This window comes from Barbus barbus (assembly GCF_936440315.1).
Source record: "Barbus barbus genome assembly, chromosome: 14".
Taxonomy (NCBI): domain Eukaryota; kingdom Metazoa; phylum Chordata; class Actinopteri; order Cypriniformes; family Cyprinidae; genus Barbus; species Barbus barbus.
In genome coordinates, this window is record NC_136742.1 from 22,661,207 (window position 1) to 22,680,387 (window position 19,181).

Below are 19,181 nucleotides of genomic sequence, written 5' to 3' on the forward strand. Positions count from 1 at the left end.
GCTACTTATGACTAGTTTTGTGGTCCAGGGTCACATATCTATATATACACACACTAGTGTTATTCTTGTTAATTAATAGTTATTAATATAAAATAATTAATAGTGTGGTACTATCATGTTATGGTGTATAAGAAAATAAGATAATTAAAAAAGGGTAATTTTAACTGTTTCTCCTCTAATATTGGTATGTTGCATCATGTTTTTTATCTATTACAAAAATAGAAGCATAAAGAAAATCATGTATTTTGAGTCAAATAATAGTTTCCCAGTTATAGTTCAAAATATGACTTTTATTTCCAATGTAATATGATCAAAATTATTCCACAATAACATTTATTTAATTTTTTCTTAATATATATGTGAGTGAAAAGACTGATTATTCTAAGTTAACTGTCCAGTTTAGACAGCATTCTGCAGTTTCCAGAGCAGTCCATTGACGTGTCACCTTTCACCTACACCATTTGGTCTAATTCCTAAATATTCAGCATTGTGTATTTGCAAACAGACATTTAGAAGAGAGCATTCATGTAATGATGTCTGGGGATTATAAGCTTTCTTTTGTCGGCGGCCGTGCCCGACGGACTTCATCCTCCAAAGGGGATTTTAGGTCTGGACAGGACAAGCATGTTGGGTTTCGGTCTCTGAATGCAGTCTGGGTATTGGCTCAAGGCATTGTGACTCACACTGACCTACAATAACCCAGACATGGTTGGCTTCCTTTATAGTTTTATATGAAGTTATGGCAATGAATGGAGACATTTATTAATTAACATGATAAAAAGCAAATAAATACAAAAATATTTATTTTTAACGACATGTGTTGCAAGAATGTTTTAAGGCTTGCAAAATGTGAATAAATACAAATAATGTATTTTAAATTAAAATGTTGGCCTTCTGTCATACTAGAAATGTTTGTCTGGAATAGGAGGGACAGCCTCCTTAGCAATATCACTCATATAAACCACAGTATCCGTATCAAACAGAGGTGCTATGTTCTTCTGACTCTTGGTATTCCAGTTCACTGCAGAATAGACAGCAGTCTGTTCTGAGTCGGTCAGATGTTGAGGTAAAGCATCAGGCTGCTCCACTTCCTGCTTGTTTACTGGTTTGTTGAGGGCTGAGACAGAGTGATTATCATCAGGCTTTGTCATTGCTGGGGAAGGGCTCTCATTCACCCCTTCAGCTTTGTCATATGGAGGCTGTAATGGAGGCTCACTAATGCACTCATAAGGATTTTCCTCATTCAGTTGAGCCTCCACGAGTGAGTATATATGATCAGTTAGATCCTTGGCATCTGGCATATATTCAACACTCTGGGACTCAGGTAGTTTCTGAAATAAGGACATCAGTTTGACATTTAGTTTTTTTTCATATCACATACTATGACTTTTATGCTGGAATTATGGGGAAAAAAAACATTATTAGCTTTCTCTATCTGCTTTCAATTACAGCGTCATTTCCTTTAGAAGATTAATCCAATAACTCTCTGGAAATTACTTATCCTCTTTTGCTGATTCACTGCAATTTACCACTAAATGATTTTAATTGACCATAATAGGATAGATATGGTTCAATAGTGTATTGCAAACGGTCTCATAGCAGGAAAAAGTGAGTTTCTTCTTCTTAAAACAAATTGTCATCAGTGCAGTGGTCAAGCACTATTCGGCGCTGGCTTTGTATTCAGTATAAGCTAATGGTCAAGTAAAGAATTATTTCTGCATCATTATATCTAACTTTTAAAATGATTTTTGTTGCTGTAACCTAATGAGGTGAGGTTGATTTGGTCATATTAAAGAAATTTAAAAAACATTTAGAACATTAGAAAAACATTTCTTGCTCTCCAATATATCCAGCAGTTCACCAGTGAATGCAGTGAATGGGTGCCGTCAGAATGAGAGTTTAAACAGCTAATAAAAACATCAAAATAATCCACAAGCAGCAAATAATGTAAGTAATCCACAAACTGCATGTTTGTTATACACAAATCATATACATCATTAAGACATTTTTAACTTCAAACCATTACTTCTGGATAGAATTCAAGTCCTCTATTCATAATATTGCTTTCTCCATAGAAAAGGTTGTCTTGTTTGAATCAGGAGAGGAATATGCACAGATCAAGCATAATTTACAAGCGAAAACAGTCCAAAACAGTTCACAGTCACTGGTGCAAACATTATTATGGATTACGAACTGCTATTTTGGCCAGAAGCGATGGTGTTAAAACATTTTATTGGTGGACTGGAGTCATAGAAGTTATTTGTGGATTATTGGGATGTTTTTATCAGCAGTTTGGACTCTCATTCTGACGGTGCCCATTCACTGCAGAGGATCCATTGGTAAACAAGTGATGTAATGTAAATCATCTATCAAATTTTCATTTTTGGGCTGAATTATTCCTTTAAATAATATTTTGACTTAAAATCAAGTAATTTAGATGTTGTCAAGTGAAACACATGTTTAAACAACCTGGCATTTTTTTACAGTATATTTTAACAGTAAACAATAAGCCATTGAAGCAACAACCAAGAGTAATACTAATGTATATATTGCATTCTGAGTATGAGTTTCTGAGTTCTCTTACGTTTTGTTGAGGTGCAGATGGAATATTTGTTTTCTCTCGTCTGTGCAAATGCCTGGGTGAAACACTGTCAGATATACTGGAGACAAAAAAAAGAAAAGAAAAGTCACTATTCCAAATGTTACAGATACACATGTCCTTGCATCCTGTTTATTTTCCTGATATTTTTTTGCATGGTCTCTGCATGCAAACATGATGTTATCAGTCCATCTTTGTGGTTTACATAAACACAAAGGTACCGGACGTGACAAACAGGTCTCTGCTTTTCTTACAATAACACAAACATTAATGTTATTCATGCTGCGTGACATGCACTTGGTGATTTGTGCTTCTGAACCTGTCATTGCACATTCCACCCATTCTGTTACAATCACTCCCTTCTCCTGGGTGTGTTTTGAATCAGCACAAAATGTGATAATGACCAAATTCCTAAATATGCATGTAAATATATAAAGAACTAAGAAATAAGAGACTTACCTGAAACAGCTTGTACAAAGGCTGTAGACTGTCACATAAATGATGATGAAGAGGGCTGACACAATGCTAATCTGAAGGGAGGAAGAACAGCCTGATAACCAGCTGACCAGACCCTCCTCACCAGGAGCCATCACGCTTCATCCAGTTTCTGTAATGACTGAAATGTTAGAACCGATGGAAAGCCAAATCTATAACAGCTGCTATTCTCAATTAGACTGTTGATGGGCCAATGAGTAAAAGTATGAAAGCGAATGTAATGTAAGCAGTTATTATGGTTCTCACAAACACGATGACTACACAGGTGAGTACTTGTACAAGTCACACCTCATGTTAACACAGACAGGTGTTACTGCAATGTTAACTGCATTACTAATTTAAAAATGCAAGGAGAAACCGTAGTGGATGAAAAGTAATGCCAAAAAAGTAGTAATATTAAAGAGTAATACCAAAAACAGTGTAAAATGTAGGCTACCTTAAGCATACAGATCTTTCAAATGTTCATGCACTGATATTATACATCATCTGTGTGATCATCTGTTTTCATAAACTAATATCTATAAACAGCCGCATTCTCTAAGTTTGCTAAAAAGAATGAAAGGGAATGTCCAATTACCTTTGACCTCAGTTATACGATCATCTTGACTTTACTGGCAGCAGGAACACACTGATCCAACAGGGATTTGACCAAGTCACACTTCCTCATTCTGGATTCCTGTCACTCCTGTGCCTAACCATACATCCCTCATAACAATTCACTTCACTCGCATACTTGTTTATTCAATTAGCTTAGATGTTTATTTTTAATAATAAAGTATAATTTCTAGATTTGACATATAAATAGGGTTAGTTCTGTTCTGAATGATATCTATACCTAATTAAAACCAAAATTTGTCTCAGTTCATGTATGGAACACTGCTGCCTTCTATTGGACAAAGGATGTATGATAAACTGTATTTCAAGAATGTCTGTATAAAAACAACTGCAATAACTACATGATATAGAATTTTAACTTTTTTACTTACAAATATTAAGTCTCATTCAACTAGCTTAACTAAAATCAAAACTCACCAATAATTTATTACATGGATTTTAATGTAAACATTTATTACTGTAAAGTACAAAGCAATATCTAAAACACATGTTTGTTTAAATACCAGGGTAAAATGCAGTGGCGTTGCGGGGGGGGGGGGGGGGGTGCATCAGTAACTCAGTGGTAGTTTGTGCTAGATCTCTCAAACTTTGATATATCGTAGTCACATTTGTCTACTACAAATAAAACTCACTTAGACGTGTACTGCATAATCACAGATTGTGTGAGTTAATGTCAAATACAAAGAGTTCCGTTGTTACAACCTACCCCACTACTGGGCTGAGTTGTAACACAGGCTGGGGATAGATGTAACAGTGTGACATTTGCTGAAATAAGACCCACATTTCCAATTTATGCAAAACTTTTATTGAAGAACAAAGAATAATCAGTTCTGAATAAAGTGAACCATTTAAAATGATAAAAACTTTATACTGTATTCCTTTTCAATTTAGCACAAAAACAATTGCTGTGTGTGTGTGCACTGTGTTCCTGTCACATAAGAGTTCAGTCACTAACTGTGTTGCCTTCTACCTATGTTTTATGTGAAGTTGGAATGCTGGATGGAAATGTCAAGACGCGCAGAAATAAAAAAAATGTGCACAAAAAACGTATGTGCTCATTTGAGATGGATAGTGTTTTTGTACAATAAAAAATTATGCACATAAACTATGATGGAAACACATTTTACATAAATCCCTTGGTGTGCAATAAAAACCTCACATGACTTTGCCTCAATAGAGAATGTGATTGGATAACGGGACTCATTGTAATCATTAAGAGTTGGTTGTAACATTTTTTTGTTTTAGCATGTGGGGTTTAAGTTAGCATGAATGCAAAGTATCAAATTAAACTAGAGAAACAACTACTTCAGGTTATGCAAGTCAAAAAATTGTATCTACAACACAATGATTGCTAGGCAAAAAATAATCTTATTGAAAAATATTGGTTTCTTTCCTGAAAATCATTTTTTTGGTCATAAAATCTACAATGTTGCTCACATTCACATGCCACTTGTCCTGTAACATTAAAAATGTGAATGGAGTGTATGATATTGATAACACAGCTCTTTTCTGACTTATCAAACTGACCGTGTTACAACTAACCCCATGCTACAACACTCCCCGGTCTCCCCTACATTTATATATTTATGTGCAAAATAAAAATACCCTGCAATTGTACTTTTGGAATACTAAACTGGTAAAATTAAAGTCTGTTAAACTGGAACAACTCATTTTGTACTTAAGGCACTTTAACTGTGCTGAAGTCCAACTAAAGATATACTGAAGTATATTTGATGGTGCTAAAGTGTACAATCAAATTATACTTCAGGTACACTTTAAATATCTTGCATTTAAAGACTGATATTATATTAGACATCATCCAATCCTTATTAATAGTGAAAGTAAAACACATTTTAGGCATAATATTAAGAAATGTGCATTGTGCAATAAAGACATACTCCAAATAAAGATTACTTATAGTTGATGTGTCAATAAATATGTTAATTTATTTGAAGTATGACATAAATGTAATAAATGGGAGGGGGGGGGGGGGGGGGGCTAATCGGGCTAATCCCCTTATCTCTCCCAACCCTAGCAACGAAATTAAATAAATACAGTACATCATACATCAAGGGGGGGGGGGGGGGGGGTACATTTCAAAAGGTCATTTGTTTTGAAGAATTACAGTGCAGTTCTAGGAAAAAAACTAAAATGATTCTATTTTGCAGTGTTCTTATTTAATCAATTTTTTAAAGAAATACTAATTATTTTAACAGTGTAACATTGTACATCAGTGTTTTGTTGCTTTACATATTAAAATGAAAATTTTGTTCAGGCCTGCAGATGGTATTTCAATTTTATAAACAGTGTATGTATATTCTGTATGAATGTTTTTTAAGATAAACAAGCAGCAAACAAGAGTTGATCCGTTCCTCCAGCGCAACACCGTTGCCTGACAACGCTGGGTGAAAAATAAAAGTAGCCTCTTTGTTTCCCTTATCCCTCACCCCTCCAACTCTCCCTCATTCTAATTTGGTCCAAATGCAGCTTTAATCCTTAATTTGAATGTTTTTGCCTTCGAAAAATTCATTCCCAGACTCCAGAAAGTTTCACGTAAACAGGCCAGTTATGCAAAGCCATACAGCACTGGATCTCAGAGGAGTGATGGCTAAGTGGTAGATTATCCTCAGCAGTAAATTTATTTGTGGGAAAAACCCATTTAGTATGTGTCTGATTTGATTTGTAAAATAATTTCATAGTTAAAATATAAACTGCCTTCCTGAGACTGATATCTGGGATTTAAAAATATGATTGTGGGACTTTTAAAATACATTTTTAAAAAAAGAAAGAAAATGACTTCATCGCAATTCTCATAATAAATGCACTAAAATAAAATTATTTTAATTTTACAACTTATATTAATAAATACCTCTTGGTACTACAGTATACAACTAAGCAAATATGCTTAGTAAAATATTTTCAAAATAGTTTTCAGTCTTTTTTCTTCAGCTGCCTTTGCACAGCTCCTCTCATAAGAACTGCAGTCAGAACACTGCACATCACCAACTAGAAAAACAATCCTCCCGCCAGCATAATGAAATGTTCTCCATGCATATTTACAACAGACTGCCTATGCACCAGAAAGTCTCTTAACATTGCTTCCAGCTGGCACATAGTACACATAGCCAGGAAGATATGGAAGATCTGATGTCCGTGTCCCACAATGTCACACCTCCCTGGAAAGAAGCACTCAGGAACAGGACAAGAGAAAAACAGAGCCGCTAACATGAAAACCACCAATTGCAGGGCATGAAACACCAACACTGGCTCGTCCCAAGATCTGGTGACCAGGCGTTGTGCTATGGGGCTGATGTCGAGCATGTACACCAGGCTGGTGGGAATGATCTGGCAGATCTTCCGGCGGAGCGGGTACGGGCGGCGGTAATGGAATTTGGCGTAGCAGCAGCTGGTGCAGGACAACCAGGCCAGGACCGCGGCTCCAGGTAGAAACACAACACCCACTAGGCTGTGCCTCCACACTGGCTCTGAACAGTAAAATTAGTGGCCTAGTGAGGAGCCATACTGGTAAATAGCTACACCAACGTAGTCTACGAAAAAAAGGGAGTAATGGGCTAGTTCAGAGTGTGACTGCAGCAGATGGGCGGCCACGCTGAAACTGAGGTAGGTAAGTGATGACAACACGTACAAAAACAGAGGCAAAGATGCCACATTGAGCGTCAGCCCCAATGTCCCTGCAAATAAAGAAAACTGGAGTAGAATGGCAGGGATTGCCAGCAGGTGTGTCCATACATTGAGCGACTCATTGTGGCACTGAAAGAGGCTACAAAAGTAGCTCCGCCATTCCTGATGCATCGGATGATAACCCGACAAGATATAGGGCTCACGAAACAGGCTCGGCACATCAGAGGCATGTACGGTGGCTTGAGGTAAAGGTAGACAGGGCTTAGTATACCTTTAGTATTATCTAGTATACCCTTAGTATTATCTACTGCTACCCCACCTTACTTCAGAAGGCTATCTGTTGCATGTAATGCAGACAAGGCTTTTAACCAGTTTGCAAAACTTGTTTAGATTAATAAATAAGCACGTAAAATAAACTTTTAAACGTGCCTGATCAGTTAAAGAGAGAGCAAGAATATGTGACACTTCGTACACCAGATTTTCAAAACGCTGGAAACTCTCTCTTGCCAATGCATGCAAAAAAAGAAGAAATTCCAATTCCTTTTTTTTAATAAAAGGGAGTAATACCGTTTCTATAGCAGCTCCTCACCTGTGCGGAACCGGATCAAAGTCACTCTTCTTCTCAGTTAATTTTTAAAAGATATAAGGGGTTTACCCAAAAAATTGTATCTGGTCCTCAGACTTTTTGCATTTTAACCTTGGCAACTGCGCTGTGCCTGACTGTCAAAGTGTCCACAGAGGGACCTGTTGTGCCGGCTCCGTGAATCTGGGCGGGGTTACAAATAAATCAAATGACTCGGTTCAGTTCCCACACAGACATCACTCACTTCACTGTTCTTTGTGGATTATAAAATCCTATAGTATTTTGATGTCTGAAAGATCGTTTTCTCAAAACAAAATTAATTGTCCAATGCTTGATTGAAATGAAAAGCTATACAATTCAAAATAGACAACACATTACGGTACAGATATTCAACGATAGATGGCATTAAAACATTGATAACAGAATAGCCTGTGTTTACCTTGAAGTCTCTAGCAGGGCCGACTCCACCCAGCAAACATTTGGACACGTCCCGTCCCGAGACTTTAAAAACATTTTTTTTAAATGTTTACTCATTTTCTTGGTTCAAGTCCACCAGCTCTTCCAGGAGTGTGATTCATGTGTTCCACCATTGATGCATGGAAGTCAGAGCTGTGGAAGTACAAATTTATTTTCTTAACAGTCTTGCATTACTGTTAAATAGGCATAAATCAAACAAGTCAACAACAAAAATACTGGATTATGGAGTCTGTGAAAGTTGTTTATGGCTCAGTTTTTATATCCTCCACCCCCAGAGCATGCTTCAGGTGTTCCCCCATTGCTGCATCAATGTCTGAGTCTGTAGTATTGAGGCTCCACCTCTTCAAAGCATCTGAGGGAAGAGAATATGAATATTTATAAAAAAAAAATAAAAATCAAAGGAGAGGTTTGAGGTAAATGACACGTTTACTAATTTTGTATTTTGTACAATCAACATGTATTATATGATATTTTACTCTACAATAATCTTATGTCAGTAAAAGTTTGTCTGCATTAAATGCGTGTTAGATTTTAGCAGTTTTTTTAGCTGTGAAAAAACTATTTCTCCACTCCCTCTTCAATCCCACTGTGGTGCCCTTGAGAAAGACCGTTAACTAGGTGTGCAACTGTGTGAAAGTGAACAGGACATTTCTGATAAAGACAGGTAGTCTTTTAGAGAATGTCCCCTGAATAGATAAAGGGTATCAATAAAAATTACATAAATAATAGGAACAAGGAACAAGAGATTTTTTGAATGTTACAAGGCCAAAATGACCTTGAATTACATAGTATAAAGGTGTAGCTTTGAATGGCTTCTTTTCAAGTCTGGCTGACTGTCCGAGTTAGCACGGACTTCATAAAACTTCTGAGCAAGAAAACAGGCAGGTATATAAGGAGATATAATGGTGTGTGACAGGTTAAATCCTGAATTCAAGTAATATCAAAGGCTGGCTTTATTATTGTGGCAATCATATATATCATTTACTTATTTTCATTACACTCTAGAGATGTAATGAAAGTAAATGTTAACGTTTCTGTTTATTGGATTTGTGGAGGAAAACTGGAAAACTACATTCAATTCTAAATTACACCATCAGGTGTGCCCCTGTTGTTTGTACTACCAAGTGTTTATTGCTTCCTCTACAATGACAAGGCTAATGATCATCTGAAAGCTTACTTAAGTTCTGATGTATTAATTACAATGACAATGGTGTCGTGACCTGAATTGCACCCTTGGGGTATCAATACAGTGTCATTAAGCATTTAACCTATTCATAACTACTACGACATTTTAAAAGTGTCACTTGGGCATTCAAAATCAGAACAAATTGTTCACATATTTCTAGATGCTGGAGCTGGTATTTCAGGGCAACAGAGTTCTTCTAAAAAAATTCTCTAATTGACAGGACTGTGTTTGTGTTTCACTGGAACAGGGCAAAAAAAACTTAGTTGTACACATTCAGATATAAAGTTTTCAGAATATTAGCACCTATGCTTCAACATCTGTCCACAGGTCTGTGAAGATTCATGGCTTCTGTGTTGTTGATGTTGACCTCCAAAGGTGTTATGTTGTGCATCCACTGTTGAAAAGAGTAAAACAAATAATGGAAATAAAGAACCATTTTATCTATGGAATTTTGAAGATGTTTATAAAGAGCTTTGCAACCACTTCCATTAAATTTGATACATTAGGCATTGTGAAAATTAAAAAAACAGGGACATATTTCTGGAGGTAGCCGTCATTGTTTCATGAGATGTGGGCCTTTGCCTCAGTCTTACTTGGAGATCCAGCAGGCTCTGAGTAAATTGTCCTTCTTGGAAATATTACATAGGATGTGTTAGTTTTGGAGCATTTCACTGTCCAATTTGACTATTAAATGCTATAATAATAACATGTATTTGTCCTATGCATCTGAAATCAAAGCTAACAAACAATATCTTGCACCCAAAACTTGCATGCCTGTTGAATGAAGTGTTTAAAGTATTTAAATTTCCATGGAAGGTGACATTACTTCCATAACCCATTAATGATCATATAAAAATCAAATAAGAATTGTACTACACTCACAGTAATTTTTGGTGGCATACCTGTTCTTTCCTCCTGTAAGTGTGACAGCCCAGCTGGTTAGTAAAACATTCAAGAAGTAATGCTCTTCGACTGTTGTAGTATGGGATGTAATTCGCCATGTGTTGATCATTCCGTGAAGGGATTGCCCTCACCCCCCAAGGCTGGCTCCATTGACCCCTCAGATTTAGAGCTGCTATCAAGGCATCAACCCTTGCCCATCATCGTCTCCACTTCCTTTGGTACTCAGAGGAGTGAGAGGACATATTTAGCAATTCTAAAATTACAAAATATTTGTAAAGCAGTTACTGAAAACATCCATGTTCAAATTAATTTACAGACTTCAGCACATGTTATATTGAGCTCTTCCTACATTTACTTAACATTTCAGTCTCTTTCAGGTAATTTACTTTCTGAAAGAAACTCTGAAAAGGCTACATCCGACAGTAATGACATTTACTGGATCATTAAACATACTGCTATTTATGGTGGCAACTATAAAACTTTTAGGCCTATGTTTAAAAATGCAAAACAGCCTTAAACAGAACTAATGCCTCCACTGAAACATACATACTGTCTGAGTGGGGGCATTAACTTAAAAGCGCATCGACATATTTGTTGTCGGCAACGTTATTATTACGACCATTATTACTCGCTACAACAGCTCCTCCGCAAATGCTGTATTTGTTGTGAGCGCATGCGCAGCACCATCACTCTTTTCGCGCGAAACTCTCAAGCGGGCCGGGCGAATCTTCATTCTGTGGATTTGATTGGACGCCGCAACCCAGGAGAGAGAATGTGTTGATGAGTCACCGGTGTGTCGTCCAATCAGCGCTCAGATTCCACAGCGACAGAAGCCTGGTGGCGCGAAAAGACACATAACAGTGCTGAGTCCGACACGAGGCGTTCTCTGTTCTGCACTGACCATTTTTCAACGCTTTTAAAAGCTATTCAGAAAAAAAGCAAAAAATAAAATAAAATGGCTGTTGACGTTGTGGACGATCAGGAAATGAGGGAGGCGCAGAGGGATTATCTGGATTTTCTTGACGATGATGTAAGTATAAAGCATTTATTATATGTTTATTAATTGTTAAACTACACAAGTTCGTGTGAGTTATAGGAACAAAGGCCCACTCGTATGAAGCATGCTGTAAATTACTTTAAAAAATAGTTTGTTGACAATTTTTTTGGCGTTTTTACCTTTTTCCAGCAAGACCAGGGCATATATCAGAGCAAAGTACGACAGATGATCAGCGAAAACAAATCCAGGCTCATTGTGAACCTCAATGACCTCCGGCGCCGCAACGAACAGCGAGCAGCCAAGTAAGTTATGTTTAGCCTTATTTTTCACTTACACTTTACAGTAGTGTACACATGCATAGATTGTGAGCATGTTTTCATTTAATTGAACGATCTCTGGTCCTCAGGCTGCTGAATAATGCTTTTGAAGAGCTCCTGGCGTTCCAGCGTGCTCTGAAAGATCTGGTGGCTTCAGTAGATGCTACTTATGCCAAGCAACACGAAGAGTTCTTCATCGGTCTGGAGGGCAGCTTTGGCAGCAAACACGTCTCCCCTCGAACCCTCACCTCTCGCCTGTTGGGTAGCATGGTGTGTTTGGAGGGCATAGTCACCAAATGTAGGTCCAACCTTATTTATGTACTTAAAGAGTTATGTTGCATGGATGGTTCATTGAAAAAATGCTCTCCTTCTATTCACAGGCTCATTGGTGCGTCCCAAAGTAGTACGCAGTGTGCACTACTGTCCAGCCACTAAGAAGACCATGGAGCGCAAATACACTGATATGACCTCTCTGGATGCCTTTCCTTCAAGTGCCATTTACCCCACCAAGGTACTTTGTCCCACCTGACCACTTAGATTAGTGGAATAGCTCATAGATAGCGAGGACAAGAAGTTTTAAAACATTTTGATGCCCCAAATTTGATGATGAGCTTGCAAGGAACCCCTTTCTAAAATACTGAGTCACCTATGTATTTATATTTAGAGTCTGCTAGAAACAATAGTGAGTGTGAAATTGTACAAACAACAATTTTTTCCTCTGAACTTTCCTGTAGCACCCTTCTGGACCACAGTTTGATAATCCCAGGTCTAGATGGTTCATAAATGCTTTCTTTAATGTTCTCACTCTCTATATTTGATCCATTCAGGATGAGGAGAACAATCCACTGGAGACTGAGTTCGGTCTGTCCATCTATAAGGACCACCAGACCATCACAGTGCAGGAGATGCCGGAGAAAGCCCCTGCCGGTCAGCTGCCCCGTTCTGTGGACATCATCCTGGACAACGACTTGGTGGATGCCGTAAAGCCAGGGGACCGTACACAGGTGATCGGCACCTACCGCTGCCTGCCTGGCAAGAAGGGTGGATTCACCTCGGGCACCTTCAAGTAAAGCTGTTATGAAATATTATCAGTGTAAAATCAGTTTTAATGTAAAATTATTTAAAATGTATAAATATTCATAACACTATTTGCTACAGCTTTGACAAGTTTTGTTCCCCCGTGTGCTTGTTCAGGACCATCATGATCGCCTGCCACGTCAAACAGATGAGCAAAGAAGTCTCTCACTATTTCTCTGCAGATGATGTGGCCAAGATCAAGAGCTTCTGCAGAACTCGCTCTAAGGTAAGAGGATGGAATGTGTCTAGGATTTGGACATGTAACCTTTGTGCACATGCCTAGTGCATCACTAATTTGGACACAAGTGTTTTGTAAAGTTATGTTCTCTTAATATGAACACTTTATTTGTCTTTCTACTCCTGTAGAATTTGTTTGATCAGTTGGCTCGCTCCTTGGCCCCCAGTATTCATGGTCACGAGTACATAAAGAAGGCGATCCTGTGTATGCTTCTGGGAGGGGTGGAGAAGATTTTGGAGAACGGCTCACGTATTAGAGGAGACATCAATGTGCTTCTCATAGGTATTTACTTGCTTAAATTTGCACAGGCAATGTTATAATATAATGAGAAACCCTTAGGGTAAAATGAATAGTTCATATTTTACAAATTGCCTTCTGTACTGGACATCAGTTTGAGAACTCCACAGTATTTTTTGTGTTTTGTTTTGTAACTATACAATTAGGCCTAGATGAAACCTGTATTTTATTTTATTTTTGCTCTTTTCTGTAGATATCTATCAAAAGTACTTGTAAAGTTTATATGACATAAAAAAAAAAAAAAAAAACCTTTAGGTTGTAATGACTTTGAGGATCTAAACCAGGTGTTTCAAACTGTTTGATGCCCCAAATTTGATAATCACCTTGCAAGTACCCCCTTCTTAAAATATAAAAGCTCTATTCATACTCTGTGAGAGAAATGGTAATAGTGATATAATAATGTCAAATTATTCTTATTATTTAGTTAGTAATACTAGTAATAATAATAATTAAAAAGTATTTTTAAATAGAATTATAACTAAATTTATTTTATTGTAAAAAAAAAAAAAGGGCTTTTCTGTAGAGAGTGATTGATTAATTTTTTTATTTTACTTTTTTTTTACATTTTAAAAAGGGCAGTAAATGACGAGATAAAATAGCTTTTCAGTGGTTTAATGACGATTTTGGGTGCTGTTCTTTACAGACCCAGCAGATGGTGCTATTTATCCATTTACTGGGTTTTAAAATTATAACGGATTTAGACAAGTGTAAATATAATTTAGTTTGTAAATGTACGTACTGTTTGTAAGGGGAAAACCTGTGGTATGGATTTCAACAAAAATATATTAGTCTGATAAAATATTATTGAGAGGATTAATTACCAATGACTCTAATTGGTAGCTTCAAACATAATCAATTTACACTAAATGCTTAGTAAATGAACAAGTTTAAATTCAGCATAAATCTCTCTATTTCTCAGGTGATCCCTCGGTGGCCAAGTCTCAGCTGCTCCGGTATGTTCTGCACACTGCTCCTCGTGCCATTGCCACCACAGGCCGAGGCTCATCGGGTGTAGGTCTGACCGCAGCCGTCACCACTGACCAAGAGACAGGTACTGCGTTTCACACGCTCCGTCAGCACAAGAAACCATTGGTTCATTAATAACAACTTTGCTTATTTTGGTTATTCTCTTAATTAAGTTATGTCTGTCTCTCAGGTGAGCGACGTCTCGAGGCTGGTGCCATGGTTTTGGGGGATCGCGGTGTGGTCTGCATTGATGAGTTTGACAAGATGTCAGATATGGATCGCACTGCTATCCATGAGGTCATGGAGCAGGGCCGCGTCACCATCGCAAAGGCTGGCATTCACGCTCGACTGAACGCCCGCTGCAGCGTCCTGGCAGCTGCCAACCCCGTCTATGGCCGAGTAAGTGCTTCATTTGGTGTTGGTTAGATCTGGAATCTCGGCGTAAAATGGCTTGTATCATTTCATAATATTATTCTTAATAAATATCCAGTTGAGTTCAGGCAATCTGACTTGATAGAACAAGGATCTGGATAAGGGAGAAAGGGGAAAGGGAAGTGGTGTGTGGCCAAGTATGCACACAGTAGTGAACATACACCCGGAGCAGTGGGCAGCCAATGCTGCGGCGCCCGGGGAGCAGTTGGGGGTTCGGTGCCTTGCTCAAGGGTCTCACCTCAGTCGTGGTATTGAGGGTGGAGAGAGTGTTGGTTATTCACTCCCCCCACCTACAATCCCTGCCGGACCTGAGACTCAAACCCACGACCTTCGGGTTACAAATCCAACTCTCTATCCATTAGGCCACGACTGCCCATAATAGTTGATGCAAATAGAAATTAGTCATTACTAGTCTTTTCCTTAAAATTCACATTATATTTTATGAATTAGCCTTTTATGAATTTCTCTTTCTTCGTCTGCAGTACGATCAGTATAAGACCCCCATGGAGAACATCGGTCTGCAGGACTCCTTGCTGTCTCGTTTTGATTTGCTCTTCATCGTGCTGGATCAGATGGACTCAGAGCAGGACCGTGAGATCTCTGACCACGTCTTGCGCATGCACCGCTACAGAGATCCTCATGAGCAGGATGGGGCAGGTACAAGCTGATACAGAGAACATTTTATACTAGATATTTTGTGCCATTTCTGTGCAATTAGTGTCATCAAATGGAATTGCTGAAAGATGGAATAACAAAGTATTTTAACGTTTGTGTGTTTTAGCTCTTGCTCTTGGTGGTGCAATCGATGCACTGGCCACAGAAGACCCTGATATAACTCAGGAGGAAGAAGAGGAGCTACAAGTATATGAGAAACACAATCCACTCCTCCATGGCAGCAAAAAAGTCAAGTAAGGAGAAGTGCCCACTTCATTTACTCTACCTTCTGTGCTTTCTTCTCTAATACAAATGACAATGACGAACTCAGATCAGATTGTGACTACTTTATGGTGTTGCCACATGGCTTCAAGCATGACCCTATGTTTTTATTTTTGTTGGAACCAAGGTATATTCAGGGTTATGTAATTAATAGAAAGTTCAAAAGTGCAGAATTTATTTGACATTTATTTGAACTTTTGTAACAAAGTTATACACAGCTAAATGTTTTTTGTAACATTTTTAGGGACCGTGTGGTGAGTAAAGCGTTCATGAGGAAGTACATCCACGTTGCCAAGGCTATTTCTCCTGTTCTGACTCAAGATGCAGCCAATCACATTGCAGAGGAGTACTCACGACTGCGCAGCCAGGAGCAGCTGGGCTCTGACATTGCACGGGTAAATACAGCCGCATTTACAAACTCAACAAACTTATGAGTTGGTTTGCTGGTCAGGTATTGGTAAATAGTTGGAAAAGTTCTTATGCTATCAGGTAACGAATTTGAGAAATCTGTGCTGTGTTTTGTCCTCAGACGTCACCGGTCACTGCTAGAACCCTGGAGACTTTGATCCGTCTTTCTACAGCTCATGCCAAAGCTCGCATGAGCAAAGTTGTGGAACTGGTGGACACAGAAGTTGCTGTGGAGCTTGTGCAGTTTGCCTATTTCAAGAAGGTCTGTTTGTTTATATTGTAGCTCATTTGTCACACTTGTTTACTAGTTCAGTAATATGTAATTAAATCTATGATTGAGATAGTTTTTTTTAAGATATAGATATACGTAGCGTTTACAGATCTCTACTTATTTAATAGTTGTACTTGTCTTGCACTTTAGTTAATTTAATATCTATTAAATGAGTATATTCGACCCTTATTCCCCGTTCCTCAGGTTTTAGAGAAGGAACGTAAACGCTCTAGAAATGGAGAGCAAGATGCAGCCTCGGAGGAGGAGGAGGAAGATGAAGTACAAGACACACCTCGAACACAGAGAAAAAGGTCTTGTGTTATTCCATAATAACTTGGCAAAATCATTGTTTATGAACTTTAGAAAATACACTACTGTTCAAAAGTTTGGAGACTGCAAGATGTTTTTATGTTCTTGTCGCTTACACTCACCAAGATTCCATTTATATGACCAGAAACACAGTAAAAACAATAATATTCTGAAATTTTAAATAAAAATTCTGTTTTTAAATATCTTTAAATGCAATTAGTCCTGTGATGGAAAAGCTGAATTCTCTTCTTTGTCCTGTAGGAGGCGCAGAGCATCTCAGGGCAGCGAGTCATATGACCCATATGACTTTAATACTGAGACTGATGTACCACAAAGTAAGCTAAACCAACAACAAACATTCTATATATACGTTATATTGAATGGGTTAAATTTATTCTTAATGATTTTTAAAGTAAATACAACTTTATTATTGAAAAACGATTTAATTTTTTTTGTTTTTTACATGTATATTAAAATAGAAACTATATTGATAACATTGATACATTTAAATTCTTTCTTAATCATTTTAAAAAATCCTTGTTTTTTTTCAAGAAATGCTTTTTAAGTAATAAGAATAAATATAAATAATAAAAAAAATGACAATAAATGACATTGTATTTTAATTGTAATTATCACAATGCGCATAAAATGCACATTCAATTGATTAATCATTTATTTTGTTCTCAGTTCAGTCCCCCGCTCCTGCTAGGCAGGATGAGGAGCCAATGGACACTCCTGATCAGAACGGTCACACAGAGTTGTCTGATGGCAGGTAAGCATTCAGCGTTTGTCTGCTGAGATTTTCGGTATCTCTACAGTCAGCATTTTTTAAAGGGTCATCACATTCTTTTGAAGTACTGTTTCTGATTAAGTTCTAAACAGAAACTGCATCGCTTGCAGGATGGCGGATTGTTTCGGATGCTGTATGTCTGACGCACCTTTGTGTTTCTGCTTTAGGTTGAAGGAGTTCAAAACCGCATTGCTGGAGGTGTTCCGCTCTTCTCATGCTCAGTCAGTTGGCATGATCGCTCTGATGGAAAGCATCAACAAGAGCTGCCCATCACCGTTTAAAGAAACTGAGGTCCGTGCCGCCCTCAGCCGCATGCAGGATGACAACCAGGTTATGGTTGCCGACGACATCATCTTCCTTATATAAATGTGTTTTTTGGAGAATAAGAGAAATGAAAAAGTTCAAGTGTAGCTCTATTTCAGAAGATTTGCAATATGTGTGCAATGTTTATTTACAATGCTTACTTTTGTATATGCAAACACATGCATACATTTCTTAATTTTTTCATTCACTCAAGACATTTTCATAAAATTTCTTACTGTAATTTTTTTCACATGCTTGTTACATGCATACAAATGCATGTATTAAAAAGCAATTCAGTTTGATTCTTGCCAAGACATTTTTAGTTGTTTGTTTTTCTCTGTATAGCATTCGTTTGTTTATTAGCATTCTGAGACTTCTTCAGAAATTTGCCTTTTCTTAAGGTTTTATATTTTTCTCGTAAAACTTGTAAATACTGATTTATTGTTTTAAAAAATTTGAAACAACCAAGAATGAAAAAAAAACATGTCAGAATAATGTTCAGTAATATACTTCAGAATACAGTTGTTCAGTTAGAGTTGTCTCCTAGTACTCCACACACATTGAGCTGTGGTGCTCAAGCAGGAGAGGCAGGTTTCAGTCTCCCCCATCTCAATATTTTTTCTGTCCTGTCTATTCTGCCTCTGTCAATAAAAAGTGGCCAAAAGGTTTTCTCATCGACTTAATTGTATTTTTCTACACTATAGGTAATATACAAAAAAACTAATGATTAAAATTTAGCTTTACATAAATCTCTGTTCTTTTGCATAACACCAAAAAGCCACATAACCTCAAACTAGACATGCATTAGACATTCCCAGTCATGACAGTTACTGTTTGTCCTCATTGCCCTTTCAGTCAAGTGTGGGTAGTCTGTATTATTATGACTGGACTGTCTCATAGATCTAGAGCAAAGTGCAGCTCCTCATTTATAAACTTTTCTGCTCAAGCTGCTTCAAGGTGTGTCTTTACTGTCAAGCTTCCCGGTTCTTTAAAACTGGTGACTGTAACTATGTTTGTGTGGGAGCTGGAGAAACCCTAGTAAGGGGGCAAAACCTACAATCCTGTGATCATTTACTTTGTCGTTCCAAACCCGTATGTCTTATTTTCTTTTGTGGAGAACAAAAATATATGTTGGCACGCTGCCCGAGGCTATTACTGCCGACAACAAAAAAAAATATATTTTGAAAAATATTTTGGGAAACAAACAAACTGACTCATTATATAGTAGGCACAAAAAGACAGGTTTCAGGTTTGTGTGGGTGAGTAAATGGCTCTTATGCCGTACAACATTAAAACATAGCATTATTGATTTTCTCATCTGCTTGTGATGTTCTAAGAAT

General features: G+C 37.6%; 2 protein-coding genes and 1 pseudogene across 3 annotated transcripts; 1 reads left to right on the forward strand and 2 right to left on the reverse strand.

The window, feature by feature from the left end:
* Nucleotides 1–271: 271 nt before the first annotated feature.
* Nucleotides 272–3,744, reverse strand: LOC306879887 (uncharacterized protein). The gene is made up of 4 exons (XM_079433116.1): nt 3,672–3,744; nt 3,059–3,206; nt 2,585–2,660; nt 272–1,331 (listed from the first exon to the last, which is right to left on the reverse strand). Exons 2-4 carry the CDS (start codon nt 3,187–3,189, stop codon nt 903–905), a joined length of 636 nt encoding a protein of 211 aa, XP_079289242.1. The 5' UTR covers nt 3,190–3,206; nt 3,672–3,744; the 3' UTR covers nt 272–902.
* Nucleotides 3,745–6,640: 2,896 nt separating this feature from the next.
* Nucleotides 6,641–10,609, reverse strand: LOC306880376 (membrane progestin receptor beta-like; annotated as a pseudogene). Its single transcript has 2 exons — nt 10,500–10,609; nt 6,641–7,622 (listed from the first exon to the last, which is right to left on the reverse strand). The product of its transcript is annotated as a membrane progestin receptor beta-like (transcript).
* A 558-nt stretch (nt 10,610–11,167) lies between these two features.
* Nucleotides 11,168–18,784, forward strand: LOC306880545 (DNA replication licensing factor MCM3-like). Its single transcript, XM_079434143.1, has 17 exons — nt 11,168–11,530; nt 11,687–11,799; nt 11,904–12,112; nt 12,195–12,325; nt 12,642–12,880; nt 13,009–13,117; nt 13,258–13,411; nt 14,346–14,477; nt 14,583–14,791; nt 15,307–15,481; nt 15,606–15,732; nt 16,005–16,155; nt 16,290–16,430; nt 16,644–16,750; nt 17,010–17,083; nt 17,436–17,520; nt 17,706–18,784. The coding sequence occupies exons 1-17, from the start codon at nt 11,456–11,458 to the stop codon at nt 17,902–17,904; spliced, it is 2,430 nt and encodes an 809-aa protein (XP_079290269.1). The 5' UTR covers nt 11,168–11,455; the 3' UTR covers nt 17,905–18,784.
* The last annotated feature ends 397 nt before the right edge of the window (nt 18,785–19,181 follow it).

Excerpts from the sequence above, each read along its gene's own strand:
- LOC306879887 (XM_079433116.1), bottom strand. The coding sequence starts at position 3,189 with ATGGCTCCTGGTGAGGAGGGTCTGGTCAGCTGGTTATCAGGCTGTTCT. Across the intron at positions 2,661-3,058 it reads CTTTGTACAAGCTGTTTCAG|TATATCTGACAGTGTTTCAC; the intron begins GTAAGTCTCTTA and ends TTTTGTCTCCAG. Across the intron at positions 1,332-2,584 it reads CATCTGCACCTCAACAAAAC|AAACTACCTGAGTCCCAGAG; the intron begins GTAAGAGAACTC and ends TCCTTATTTCAG.
- LOC306880545 (XM_079434143.1), top strand. The coding sequence starts at position 11,456 with ATGGCTGTTGACGTTGTGGACGATCAGGAAATGAGGGAGGCGCAGAGG. Across the intron at positions 13,118-13,257 it reads TCTGCAGAACTCGCTCTAAG|AATTTGTTTGATCAGTTGGC; the intron begins GTAAGAGGATGG and ends CTACTCCTGTAG. Across the intron at positions 17,521-17,705 it reads ACAGAGTTGTCTGATGGCAG|GTTGAAGGAGTTCAAAACCG; the intron begins GTAAGCATTCAG and ends TTTCTGCTTTAG.